This window comes from Lathamus discolor, chromosome 12 (assembly GCF_037157495.1).
Source record: "Lathamus discolor isolate bLatDis1 chromosome 12, bLatDis1.hap1, whole genome shotgun sequence".
Classification (NCBI taxonomy): Eukaryota; Metazoa; Chordata; class Aves; order Psittaciformes; family Psittacidae; genus Lathamus; species Lathamus discolor.
Genome location: NC_088895.1, coordinates 7,959,464 through 7,973,858, shown reverse-complemented (window position 1 = coordinate 7,973,858; position 14,395 = coordinate 7,959,464). Strand labels below are relative to the sequence as shown.

Below are 14,395 nucleotides of genomic sequence, written 5' to 3'. Positions count from 1 at the left end.
ATTGGAAATGAGTGATAAAATGGCCACATCTGGCTTCAAGCAAGGAGCTGTTGCTTCAGGTCCTGATTCTGTCACCATGAGCTATTTGAATTCAGTATAGGTGTCTGTTTAAATAATCTGGGGAGAAGGGGAATTAGTAGAGATTAAGTGTTAAAGGCTGTTCTGTAAACAAGCTTGTGATTGCTGCCTATCAGTAGTGTGGGCCCAGCAGCGTCATTGAATATTGGCATGCTTGAGGAATGTCTTCCCAAACCACTGGACCTAGAGTGTGCGCCTGCCCGTGCCTCTTGCTGGATACCTTTGGAAGTTCATTGAGGTTCATGTCCTTCAGATCACATTGTTTAAAATTGAGGTGTTATGCATAGCCTGTCACTTGGGAAATGGCTTTCATTGGTGCTGTTGCCATCCCGACTGCTTGGGAGGGCACTTGCCAAGACGGAGGGAGTTTGCAGAAGGCACGTGCTCAAATAAGCACAGGTAGGTGCTGTCAGATAAGCACAAGCTCTTTCCCAGCTCCTCCATGCACTACGTACAGTGGGTAGGCTCAGTTCCCAGTGCTGGCTGAAAGCACCTTCAACCAAACGTGCTTTTATCTGCTGTGAAAGCTGGGCAGGTTGGCTTCACCGTGCACCCCCAGCAGCACCTTTCAGCACCTTTCAGCACTCCTGCAGGCTGTGAAAGCTGGGCAGGCTGGGCCTGTAGTATGCCTCATTTCCTCTACCTGCAAATGGTGCCCCAGCTTCCCTTCAATCATTCAAGCTCCCTTGCTCTGACACACTTTCCGCTGACAGTAATTCTGTGAGCACTCGTAGGGCATTTACTGCCATCACTAGAGGAAATACTGATGGCTTAAAATGGGATCATTTCCTTTCTGATGGACAGTGAGCACCTGTGGGAGTTTTAATAGCTGTTACAGTATGTCTGCTAGTAGTGAGGAAGATGGGTGCAGTATTCTGCAGTGACGTTCCTGCAGGCCCTGAAGAGGAAATTGGAGGAGAGGGAGAGAGCCACCCTGCTTCCTCCTGAGCTTGCAAAGTGCAGCTTAAATCAGTAGATTTTGTGTATCCATCTCCCCAATGGATGGTGGTGGGGAAGGATTTATACCAAAGAAGTGGACAGCCTTATGCGTACATTCATGCAAATTCCCTTGACCTCTTACTAAGGAGAAGATATTTGCTTTATGTGTTTTTTCCTTTTATTGTTCCCAAAATTACTGTTAAACACTGTTTCCAGGAACTTGATTCTACTGGGGAGGGACAGGACTGGTTTTTTTTTTCCTGGTTTTCTTTCCTCAAGTAATTGAGAAGGAAGGGAACAGTACCAGCCCCCGCTCCCCAGCTTTTAAAGCCCGTTAACTGCTCAGCACTTTGTTTATTCAGGCCTCATGCAAACTAAAAGAGTACTCAAAACCTTGTAAAATCATAGTGATTGAAATACATTTAAAAGTAGAGTGATTTTGACCTTCTCTCATTGGTTTTTTTTTTGGCTACTTTGTGTTGGACAGCTGTCCAAGGTATCTCTACTTGCTATTGTGTCTTCAAGGTCCTAGCAGCAAGTCTTAATTCTTGGGGGTGTCATTACAAGTGGGTATTTAGCAGAGTAGTGGTGGCTTGCTCCTCAGCTCTTCACAGGTGACAGGAGCGCAGCCTCTGGTAATAAATTTGACTGGTTCAATTACAGTGAGTTTCTTGGTTCATCCACTTTTAAGTTAAATCATGTATCATAAACCTGCAAACCAATGGCTGCTTCAAATGTCTTAACATTTCCAAAGCTGTCTGGTCAGAAAGTCATCTTATTCTTGAGCTAAACATGTGACAGGGTCAGAGCAAATGTGATGCATTTTAAAAAGTGAGACCCAAATTCATCTGGAACATGTCAGCTTCGGAAGGAGAATTGCAGTCCAAGGTTAAACAAGCAAGGGTTTCATTTGGAATCATTTTAATTGATATTGATTGTGTTACTTGAATGTAGGGTCAAAGCAAGAAAGTCACTTTGAATCTAGATAATTTTTTTTGCCTTTTAAAAAATGCTTTGGTGGCTTTGGCTGAAGGGCTGAGGCTAGAGTTACATCTTCAGTGAAGCTTGCAGTGGGGGGAGAAGAGAGGGAGGGGAAGTAAACCAAGTGTGTGTTATATTGGAGGAAAAATGACAACTTTCTTGTCCATAAGAAGGGCAGCGTGCGGCTGGAGGTTCCAGCAGGCTGCAGGCTGCCTCCCGGAGTGCCCTCTGCCCTTCTAGCTGGAGCTGCTGTGTCGTGCTGCCAGCCAGTCCCAGCTCTGCAGCAGCCTTACTGCATGCTCATTCTCCCAGCTCTCTGGAGAGACCTCTCAAACTTCTCCTCTCCCACTGTTCAAGTGCATTTCTGCTCGTTTTTAGATCTCCACTTGCATTTGCTGCTTGTTCACCGCATTGAATTCAAATTAAATCACCTTGGTGTGGTCCTAACCAATACCCTCTGGTAGAGTTACCTCTTATCCAATTCCTTTTTTCTTCCCTTTTTTTTTTCCTCTCCTTATTATTCACCTCATTTTGTTTGCCTGTTGGCTACTCTTCTTGGCTGGCTCCTGTTCTTGCAGTGGTTTCTCTCTCTACAGACCCATCTTCAAATCCGTGCCTTAAAGTTAATTTCTTTGATGTACATTTCTCATGTATATCTCCAATATTATCTTTCTGTTTGAATTACTGTCTCTTGTGCCACCTTTATGTAAATAAATGGACAGCAGATTTCCCTTAGTAGTGGTCCTGTCTGTATTTGTAATGTGCTTTGTCTACATAGAAAGCTCGAGAATATGAAGTCAGCATTTGTTTCTATGTTGCTGTTCTATTAACTGGATATCAGGTCAATAGAAATATTTTAAAAGTAACCTAATTACAAATAAATCTGTTTCAGTTCCTTTCTGAGACAGGATCTCTCCCTGAACTATTAAACAAACACATTTGACAACCCTATGCTAATTGCATGATGAAGTTGATATAAGGGTAGATGGTGTTTAGATCCTCAGAGGCTTTTCCATTGCTATTTTGCTGAGAGAAGCTGCAAGCTGAAACAGGGACAAGCAGGGTCGGTTTTAGAGACAGCAGTGGGGTTTTTATTTCCTTTGTGTGGATCCTTCTCCTGTTTGATGTTCAGTGGGATATTTCATGTTCCTCAGCATAAGGAGTAAGTGCTGCAGTGAAGAGTTGTGGAGAGAGAAGCTGGAGGCTGTTCCCCTACTGGGAAATCAGCCCATATAATCTTGTGAAGTTGGCAGAGGCCGTCTGGCAGGAGCTCTGTAACCAGGCCTTGCTTGAGCCTTGCAATGTCCGACAGGCCCTGGGGACAGGGGCTTGTAATGGACTTGATTTCACACCAGGGCTGAGTTTTGAATGGATGCTTGAGGGCTGAGGGTAGTTATTTTATTAACTGTAGGTGTATTTTTGTCCTCTGCACCCCTGCAGCATGCTCGAGGTTTTTCATCTACCTGTGTGGGTTTTCTACCTTTTTTCAGGTTCAGCAAGTGTTCCCTGTGTCCGAAAGGCATTTGCAACCCCAGCCTCCCCCACGTGCTTTCTGAGAGCTCTGTAAACTTGGAGGATTAAGGCAGAGTTAGAGCTGGGCTGAGCAAATACACAGTGGTAGCTCCAGCAATGGATGCTGTGAATGTGGATCTTGCATCAGGGTCCTTTAGGGCTGATCATTATTTCTTGATCCAACAAACAGCATGGAGTCCACTGTGCAGAAGTCTCTTGCTGTGGCATTTTGGGGGTAAGAACAGTCTCATTCCAAAGCTGAGGGCTGTGCACCCGCATTATTCACAGCTTTATTTATACGCTGAGTGGTGTGTGCACCTTGAGTGTCTTTGGAGATTGCAGCTGTGTCTCAGTGACAGAAGAAAAATGGCTTTTCAGGAAGGAGTCTTCCAAGTGATTAAGGATGCTGCCAGCTCTGCTGCAAGCAGAGGAGCAGTTGCATAACTTTAGCTTGGGTTAAATAGCGATCAAAAACCTCAGATTTTTATTGGACTCTCAAAATCTGTTGCAGAGCTGAGGTTGCATACTTGGGTTGCCAGCCTGTCCTGAGATCTTTGCCAGTGCATCACCACAGCTAGGGGTCTGCAAGTAATGTCAGGTAGAGCTCAAGGAGGTACCACAATTACATTTTCAGCTGAAGTGTTCTTTGGTATCTGTGCATCTGAATAGGAAAATGGGGAGGTGGAATTTGTATGCTTCGTGCAGTAGCTGCCAAGAAAGAGGCTCTAAAGAAAGGCCTACTCTTCCTTATCTGTACCAGTGCAGCCAATTAGAACCATCTGCTCTCCGTCTGCAGCCCAGACAGAAGGCTGCAGCCTGACCTGGAAGGTGTAAGATAGATTCCTAAGTGAGGACAGGTAGGAGACAGCCCTGGAAGCAGTGAGTAATAAGGAACAACATAGTTTTGTATATTCTGGAACAGAATTTGGCAATCTCCTTACTGGAACTGAGAAGAGAGAATGGGCCTGGATCCACCAGCCTTCCTCGGAGAAGGGGATTTACTGGCCCTGACAGCAGAGGTAGCCATGTCTGCTGACTCCGGGGTTGGGCAGAAACCGCAAGGCTGGATGTGGAGACCTTTTGACTTCAGGGCCTGACTTCAGACATTGTCATTATGTGAGCCCTTAGGCTTTACATGGTGTGCAAAAGGCAAAACTAACTGCTGGTCTGGGCTTGTCTGGGGGCAATGCTCCAGTGCAGCAGTTTGTCGGAGGCCAGTCTCACCTCCCTGCTGGCATTTCTGGGTTGAAGTCAAGGTGTGTCAATAAACATTGTTCACTGCAGTGATGTACTGTATATTCTGTATGTGCTTAAGTTTTCCAGCGATTGCCTGTGCACAAGCACAGATGCACATCCCAAAATAGTAAGCTCTTGCACTGAGGTCCCCAACTTGGAGGTCATAAACTTGAGTAAAAGAGCAATTGCTGGAAGACTCTTTCAGTGGACTAAATAGAAAGGAAACAAAGGTGGCAGGAACAGAAACCCCATTAGCCCCCTCCTGCTCTCTGCCTGAGGCTGCAGAGAGGTCTGCATTTAGCAGCATAGAAAGCAACCCCGCTGTCACCCTCTGTCAGTGACGAGAAGCTGAGTTCAGTTACCAGAAAAAGCCAGGTCCTCTGAGCTGAATCCTCTGCTGAAGTGGGGGGGAACATGGAATAGTTTTTCTTGTCTCAGAGCAGGAAGACTTGGCTTCTTCCCCACAGCTGCCCCATGCTGCGGAGCTGAGGATGACTCCCTCTGCCTGCCTCCTGCGGGAGACAAGCAGCAGCAGCCTGGCTACCAGGGCTTGGGGCTTAATTCACGGCTGTTTGGAAAGTGCTTGAGATTCTTGGATGCAAGTGGCACTACAAGTGAATGCATTATTTCCTTGGCTTTAATCCAGCTATGACTATATTCCCTGAATTAATTTTGCTAGTAGCTCAGTGATGAGACAGGCTTTAAATCTTCAGACAAAATGGGGATAAAAAGCTAAATTATTAAGTAGGGAATTTTATAGGATTCAGTAAGGGGAAAACCACAGCTTTCCAGACTAGTTATGCAGTGAAGCATATTATCTAAAACTTGCAGTGAATGTGCTGTGGGCACCAAGGGAAGGCTTTTCTTAAGGCATTGAGTCACCAGTCACCATGTGAAGCCAGGTAGAATTTAAACCAAAAGTGGCCATTTACTGCCTTTGAAAACATCTTTGAAAGTGAATATTACACACTGAGCCAGGAGCGAGTTGTTTGCTGGTGCTTTCAGGTGCGGTTATTCCTGCTTTCTCCCTTATTGGGGCCCCTGTCACCTCATGCAGCATCTTCAGTGTGTCTGCTGTCACGTTGCAGCCGCATCTGTCTTTATAAAGAAGTGCAGGTTTTTGGTGACTTCTGTTTCTGATGTTTTGATGAGTACCAGTTAACACACGTCATTTCCATTGCACTAGTTTAGAATTTAGATTTCTACCTTAGCAACTTCCCAGTAAATAGGACAATCAATGTGACCTTCTGCAAGTGCCATCTCAAGCTGGTGGTTTAGTGTGTTACCTTAAAGCTAAAAACCAAAGGGAGCAACTAAACATTTATGTGACTTCCTCATTTTATCATTCATGGAGAATAATGCCAGACAATCATTTTCCTTGCTCGTTCATTACTTAAGGCCTTGGTGAGCTGATCTGTATTCTGGTGTGTTCTGTGTCTTTGAGACAGTGCTACTGGCTTTAATTTTGGAATGGAAGTTTTATTCTGGGGGTTTGGCAATTTTCTGTGTATGTATGTGCTGTAAGAGGAGCTTGCCAGACCCACAGGACCTCTGTGCAGGGTGTTTAGGGGTTGGGTACTGGCCGATTGTCTTTGAGCCTGTGTTGGGCTAGGAAGCAGCTGCATGTGTGTTGTTGTGATCGAAATGTCAGTGTCTCTGTGATCCTAAAGTGTTAGTACATCAAATTGCTTCACAGGGAAGGGTAACTTTAAGCAGCAAGTGATTTGGAGTGGAATCAGCATGTTGCACACTGAGGCAGTCAATTCCCTAATTAAACGAGGGGGGAGGAAGTAATCTGGAGCAGTCAGCAGGACATTTCATCCCAATTCCTCATTGTCTTTGTTGTTGGGCTTTAGTTTTGGAGCGACTAGAGAGCTAACGATTTTCATGAGCTCTTTTGCAGTACTGAAGGTGTGTGTGTTAATGTGAGTAGTTGCATTGTGAGTTCCTTCCATGATGTAATGGCTTGAGTCGGAAGCAAGGCACTGAGAGCAGGGGAGATGACAAATTGCTGTGGCTGAAGTTGACAAATTTTGGCATGGTAAACAGGGCGTTCCAAAGTATCTCCTAATCTGATATATTTTCCTCTCATAAAAAATTAATTGGGATAGAGATCCTGTGGAACATTTCAAAAAGAGTTTAGTTTTTACCCTGGAGCAGTTAAAAAAAAAGCATTGGGGGGAAAAAATGTATCTAGCTGTTGTGAACTAACGTCATAGGGATTTGGCATGTTATTTCGTAAACTCTCTTTAAGTGGTGTGTGTAGGGGGAGAGTTTGACACTGTCACCATGAGTTCAGCTTTCAGTCCTCAAAGATGCCAGGGATAGCAGTAGTAATTCCCTTCTCTGATCTCACTTCCGATGTTAATCATTCTGACATGACATACCCGCTTTTAAAGTGTGCTTAGATTGTATGTTATAGTCCTGATTCAGGGCAGACACTTAACACTTGGAAGTGTTCAACCTCTGTTATGTGTTTAGATCCCATTGATCTCAGCTTGCTTATTGAATGCATGGTAAGCTTTAGAAGTGCATTTCTCCATATGAATGCTACCATGAATCAGACTGTCAGGCCCAGGGGGGCTGATATGTTGCTTTCTGAGATCAGAAGCAAAATAAAACCCACCTCTGTTTCAGTTGAACAGTTAAAGGCTTTCCTTTAGGATGCTGATTTGTTCATGTGCTGTTGACGTATGGTTTCTGAATTAATCTGAACCTAACTCATTTTCATAACCAGATCCAGCATCTCTGAAATTAATCAAACACATAGCCTGGAGAGTATTCATCCTAATCTAATCTAAAATTACTGTTTGCATTGTGTGTGCCTAATTAATCTGAAGTCATCTCTGGAAAGAACACGCTGTCTTGTTTGTGTTTTTGTTCAATATTTATATTGCTTATTGCTTAAAAGTAGTCTCAGAGAACTTAACGTACTATTTTTTTCCCTCCTTTACAGAAGGACATGTCACTAAAGCCTCAGGAGCGGAAGGAGAAATGGGAGAGGCATCCAGGAAAGAAACCTAGAGAATCTGAAAACTGTGTTTCTGCTGAGCCAAGTGAAAATGGCCATAACAATGATGCTGGGAGCTCGGAGAGAGAGGCAGAGAGAGGCAAAGAACGGATGAAGAAGAAGCTCCCCTTGAAGCTGTCCAAACAGGTAGGGAAATTACTTCTCATTTGTAGCGACTGTACTGTGGCATTGGCCACTGTGAAATGTTGTCTAAGGTTGGTGTTAATGTGACTAGCTTCTCTGGTAACTTGTGCTGGTGAAAACAATGTCTTTTACAAGACTTCTGGCTATGTGCACAAATCCTGTGTTGTGGAGAAGTTTCATAAGCTAAAATGGAAGATCAGATGTACTGGGTAATGTAGGAAGGAAGGAGCAGACCTCCCGTGTATCCTGCAGCTTTGAGACAGTGTGGTAATTCACATCATTAGTTTGTGGCTGTTACAATTTTAAACACAAATAAAAATCATCAGTCAGACCGTAGCCTTCTTTGAGGAAGATGTGCTTGTTAATGTGTGCCTGGAAGTTGCAAACATGAGTGTGTCTGTCCCATGAGTCAAGTTCATGTGGCCCCAAAACAGTATGTTGAGAAAGAGAAAATACTCGGGTATTTTAGGTGGAAAGACAGTTTGGAGGAGGTTGTGCTCTGGGGAGTCTTTTCTTTGTGCCCTTCTAAAATGTGGTAGAGCATTAATGAATGAAGAGTTATGCTGGAGGGGATGATTTTGGGCTCCCATCTGAACCACAGCTTGTGGAGATCCAGGAGGTGACAAAGAGGAAGCAGTATGCCTGGCAGGCTGTTTATCACTTAACTGCTGCTCAGCAGGGAGAGCTGTTGGTGACTCAGTGTGCGTTCATTGGTTTGAAATCCACATGGCACAGCAGCATATAGCTATGAATAAACACTTTCCCAGTTGTCTGTTAACATGGTGCCAAATGGCAGCCAGTGGGAAGAGCAGTGAACTTGACCCTCCAGCATTTGTTCTGTGCTAAGAAGTACACTGATGGAAAAGTACTTTTGTTCTCTGTGATGCAGAGAAAAGAGCTGTTTAACCCAAGCATACCTTCACTTCTGTGAACCTAGTTCTGTGTGTGTGCCAGACTGTGAAAGATTGAACTGTTCAGTTACTGACAATGTTTTTTCAGACTTGGAATATTTTAGGGTTTGAAAGGATCATTAAGGTTACCTAATGTAACCCCCCACAGAACTTCACCACCACACACAATCTTTTGTAGCATATTAGTTCAGAAGGGCCCATCACATTTAACATTAGAAATTCTAATGGTCTGCTCATGGCCCCACTCATTAACAAATTAGGAGGCTTTTGTTTTCTTCTTGATTTAAAAAGAATAGTAGGAATAATTCCATACGAATAACTTCAGTGAAGATGTCAGTACTTTTTCTGCTTGCAAACATTTAGGTAGCAAATCATGTAACTGTGCACTCCTAGTAAAATATTTGCCAGGTTTGTTTTCTTTTAACTCCCCAGAGCGATACCAAATGTTTTGGTTTTAGGCTCATCAGGGTATATGTAGTTAAAATGTATTGAGTTTCTTGTTTGTTTTTCCTAGTAATTGAGTGATAGGGTTTCAATTCCCCCTGTACCCTCTGGTTACAGGTGCAAGGAGTTTGCACACAACTGTTCACTCTGTGCAAATTAAAATTACTTTTTATTATGGGTGAATAGATGCACATTTTAGTTCTGAAGGAAGTTTGAACAAATAGGGTCCTCTTTTTGGCATCTAAACTCACAAAATGCTAAGCACGTATTTCGCCAGAAGTTCCTGGCTTTGATACAGAGTGTTTTGAAGCAGTGGTGCTGAATGGTGATGCTGGATGCTTCTGCTGCCTGCTGCTTACTTCAGGACTGTGATATTGTGCTTCACCAGCTCCTCTGCCTCTAAAAGCTGCTGTTGTGTCAGGAGGGTTTATTTATGTGAAAAAGCCCCAAACACCAATCCAGTGACCCTTGCAAAGCATACATGGAGCTGGTTCACTCTCTGCTCTAGTCTGAGGAGTAACATTACACATGCTCATGTTGATGCAACTGAGAGTGGGTATAGTTGGAATATGGAAACAAGGAGTGCTGTGGGAGGTCATTAGGTCTTGATTGCCACCTGAATATCTCTAACATGAAAGCCTGCCTTCAGTAGATAACTGCCTTTCCACGGGTTAGAGAGTTGTTCCTTCAGGTGCAGTGTTTCCCTGCAGGAGTTCAGTGCTGTGGATGTGGGAGGCTGTGCCCTGCTGGACAGTGGGGAGGTCCTTCCGTGGAGCTGGGGGCAGCTGGTTCCTCACCCCCTGCAGAGGAGGGAAGGGTTGTTAGTAGTGACACCTTTAAGTTTCAAGTAGTTGTGGCCAGTAGGGGGATTTCATGATGCTTCCTTAGAAAGCTCTGGGGTAGAAGTTCTGTTATGATATGCTGCTGCCTCAGTTTACCAGGCATTTAGATTGTTCGTATTTCAGCTCTGAAAACTGAGGACATCTTTACCTACTTTGTTACCTGTTTCTTCTGGCTAGTATTGGGCTGCCGTCATGATGTAATAGGATATTGGCTGCCATATTAATGAAAACCTGAGTTCATCTTTCGTTATTTAATCTTTCTTTCCCTGTAAGAATAAGTACCAAACGCCAAAAAGATTGAGGATTTGCACAAAGAGTATAAAAAATAAAGCCTGTGATGAGTGACTCATTAATACATGATGCCTCTTTAAACAAGACACACTTGAATTCATCTTTTATTGAAAAGGGAGGGGTTTTAAATACTTTTTATTACCCTACTGATAGAGTTGTGAAAAGCAGACAAGTCTGCAGGTCTGTAAGGTTGATGGAAGTAGCAGGGAAATTGAAGCTGGATAAACCAGGCTATTCTTAGTTCAAACTCATTATGTAAATGATATAGGCAAAGTTCAATAATTTTTACTTTTTTTTTAATACCCACAAAGTTCACACCTAGAGTTCTGACATTTCCTGCCAAGCTGTCTAGACAAATTGGCTGTAATATGAAGTTTCCTGGAATTTGGGGGTGATTTTTGCATCTCCGTCTTATTTAACGTAGGTTTATACCTAATTTGGAAAGCTTACTGTAATTAATGCTAATTATATTGAGAGGTTGCTTAGAAATTACTATTCTATTTGGTGCTTTCCTTACATTCTCATCCTTTCTCTTCACAAGGCAATTCACTGAATCGTCACCTTATCTACAGAGCCTCCTCCAATAAATCAAATTGGGCATTAGAATTTTGGCATTCTGCTAATCCTTATAGAGAGGTGCGAAGTGGCAAGCTGATTGGAGTGCCAGGTTGTCTGCTTTGTTTAGAAATTTGGGTTAATACTTCACTCCTTTTGACAAAGCGTCCGGACTACGATTTGCTCCTGAATATTTGGTCCTGTTGTACCTCTGGCTGTGGGGAAGAGTCAGTTGCAAAAGCCAGTCTGTCCTTTCCAGCCTATTATTACAACTGCATATAAACAGCATTCAAACACATTTGTCTGCTACTGTAACCTTGCAGGGGTGGGAAAAGGGCATTTCAAGTAGTGGTAAGTCTTTTGGCCAATGATTTGTTAGGATTTGGGGCTGTTCTCAGCACGTCTGTGCAGGGAAAGGGGCTGACTTGAAATTGCTGCTCTACAATCAGAATAAACAACAGATATGGAGAGAAGGCCCCATCACCTCTGTAAAAGATTCCTTGATAGTTGGGTGTATAATTCACTTAAATGAAGTAAGAGGTAGACATAAGATGAAACGTCTTTGTTCCAGTTTTGCTTCCTTGGGTTGTCCTAAGTCAATCTAGTTTTGTGAGAGACACCCTTAGAGCTCCGAGTCTGTTTTTTATTAGCCTTAGCTCAGCTGTTTTCTCTTTTCTGGGTTCATTCTTGGAGTTGCTTATTCCTCTGAATGTATGAGCAGCCCGGGGCCACCCTGGGTGCAGAACAGTGGGAGGTTTCTGAGCTTCGGGACCTGTTGCCCTTTCTGTGCATGGACTAAAAATGGGCTGGCCTCCTTCTGTAAGGAGTTGGAGTAATGGGAAAGAGTTGCAGATACTTCCAAGTTAGTTTAACCTCAAGCTCTGTGGTTAGTCAGCTCGGGAACATCATGGTGTATTGAATATGTTTAGATGTTAAATGTGGCTGTAATAACACTCTGTTCTGCAAGTAGTGATTTGTCACGAAGATGAGTGTCTTACACCTCCTCCTTCCTTTTCTCACCCACTGTTTAAATCACTCAAGATGAGGAAGAGTCTCAAAGAAGCTGAGGAGAACAGGGTGGTGTAGCACGTATTTAGTGCTCATAAATAGCCTGCTGGGTTTGGAGCATGGGAGGAAGGGGCAGGAAAGCTAATGCTGTCACGTTGCTCTGAAGGTGTGACATCTCTGTGACTTCAGTAGAGCTTCCTGGAGGGAGGGAAAGCAGAGTTAATGCCTGTGTCTCATTCACTCCCCAGCCTTCGTCAAACTGCTCAGCACTATTGATGATTCATGTGTATTGTTGCTGTGGCTCTTGCTGGACTGGAACTGCTGAGTTACATTAACATGTTTGATTACCTATTCATGGGGTTTTTCTGTGATGCTCACCAGCTTGTTATCCAACATTCACTGACGAATATAACATCCTCTCTGCTCCCCTAGGAGAGCCCTGCTCTGGGTGACTGCTGATCTGAGCTGAAGGTGATACACTAAGGCCTTTTCCATCTAGGATGCGTGTTGTTTCTTCTGATGTCTAGGTGAAAGTTGATAGCTTGTCTTCAAAGTAATTACATAGCCTTAGCCTCATTTTGTGTGTGATGCTGGTACTGAAAGAAGGCTATAGGGCTCTTACCAAGAGAGTAATGGTCTAGAAACATACCTGGCTAATGAAGTACTTTGGTGGGAAATCTCCTTTGGCATCATGCTTCTTGTGCTGATGGTTGGGAGCATGTAGCTGCGTGATTTTTATTTTTCCGGATAATGGTAAATGATAAATCAAAGACTCAGACATGCATTGAAGCTGCTTGTGGGCTGGAGGCTGACTGTTCCTTTGGTGATGCAGAGTTGAGAGCCTGAAGTGTACCTTTCTTAGCTGAGGTTCTGCAGCCACGTAGGAGAATAACCTTTGGAGCCTTTGTCTATAGGCCAGAGGACAGGTATGGATATGTCTGTCCTATGACTTAATAATGTAGCATTTAGAAACGAACTGTGTCTGAGAGGGTCTAAACATATTAGTAACTTACTCAGTTACCATCAGTATTTCAGACTATAAAGCAAATGAATTCTAGGCAGCCAACTTACAAAAAAAAAAGCCTGCAAGAAAGGTTGCCTTTAATGTGGGTTTTGGGGATTGGTTTGGTTTGGTGTGTGCTGCTTTGGTGTTTGCATTTCACTGCTTTTGAACAGTGAAATTATAGAAACGGGTTTCTTTTTGTTTCTAGTTGATGTTACCCTTTTTGTTAGCAGATATTGTTATTTAAACGTTCTTTGAAACTAAACAACAAAGCAAAAGGGAAAAGAAGTCCATTTTCTTTTAATCAGGAAAATGTTGCTTCATGTATTGCTTAAACCCAGGATCCATTTCTACCTTTGTAAGTACAAGAATTTACAATTTGGACATGAAAGCTCTCTGCCAATTAGTTTTAAACACACATTTATTATTCCTGGGAGAGTTGGGTTGTTAACATGGTGCTTGTTGTCTGGGTGAAGTCCCTCTACTACTGACTCCAGCCAGGCTGTCTGCAAGCCCGGGAGGTGGCTTAGGTTGGTGCTTGGAGTCCCGTCAGCTTGAGCCAAGGACAGTGTTGGAGGCCTGCTCCCGTGGAGGCTCTTTGAGGTGTGATCCTGCTCCAGCAAACCCTTCTCAAGTATGTGTTTGCTGTTCAGCATGGGATCAGTTTCTCGCCGGCTTCAAAGCTCTCACAGAGGTTGTAGTGCTGGGGGCCCTGTCCCACAGGATTTCGGAGGAGGTCCTTATTTCCGGCTGAGTAGTGCTGCACACACAGACACAGATGGCCTTGCCTTGCTCTCTCACGCTAATCTGCCAGTGCAGAGGCTTCACAGCTGCCTGGGAAACCACTGGGGACTAACAGTGCAAAGTACTGCAATGGGCAATACAGTATTTAGTCATTAGGTTTGCTAATCCAAGGCCTAAAATCAGCCTCATTTCAATCAACAGCAATCTGTTTGCACTGTCAGGAACTAATTTAAAAATCTGCTTTAAGTCCTGGTTAGGCACTTGGTGTTCTGTTTTCTGCATCAAAGTGGAGGGGAAGCAGTGGGCATAGCACAGCAGTGGCAGGAGGAGGAAAAATCCTTTGTAAATAAATGGTGGATGTTTATTTCCCAAATGAAACCCTGCTATTACAAAGAACTGCTGTTTCTGCTAAATTTATCCAGGAATTCATCAAGATTCTTGAAGTGGCTGCAGAACCCACTCTGCAAGAGAGGGAGAGCTTTGCTGTGTGTTTAGTTCAGTGTTTCTTTAAAGTCTTCTACAAATCTTAGACACTGAAGGTTTGCATTACAGCTGTGGCACAGGTAACTTCATCACTGCAGCCATGTTTTAAGAGCTATAACACAGCTTCCATAACAGATCTCTGCAACATGCTGTGCTTCAGGAGGAGTACTGCAAAGTAGTCCCATAAAACCACTGGGAACTATGGCAGGAGAAG

General features: G+C 43.7%; 1 protein-coding gene across 20 annotated transcripts in view; it reads left to right on the top strand.

Moving 5' to 3' along the window:
- Window positions 1–14,395, top strand: part of FBRSL1 (fibrosin like 1) — a 530,544-nt gene that overhangs the window by 134,892 nt on the left and 381,257 nt on the right. For all 20 annotated transcript variants that reach the window (XM_065692104.1, XM_065692101.1, XM_065692096.1 and 17 more), the window contains exon 2: window positions 7,703–7,903. In XM_065692104.1, coding sequence (XP_065548176.1) covers window positions 7,703–7,903 — 201 coding nt within the window. The remainder of the gene's footprint in view (window positions 1–7,702; window positions 7,904–14,395) is intronic.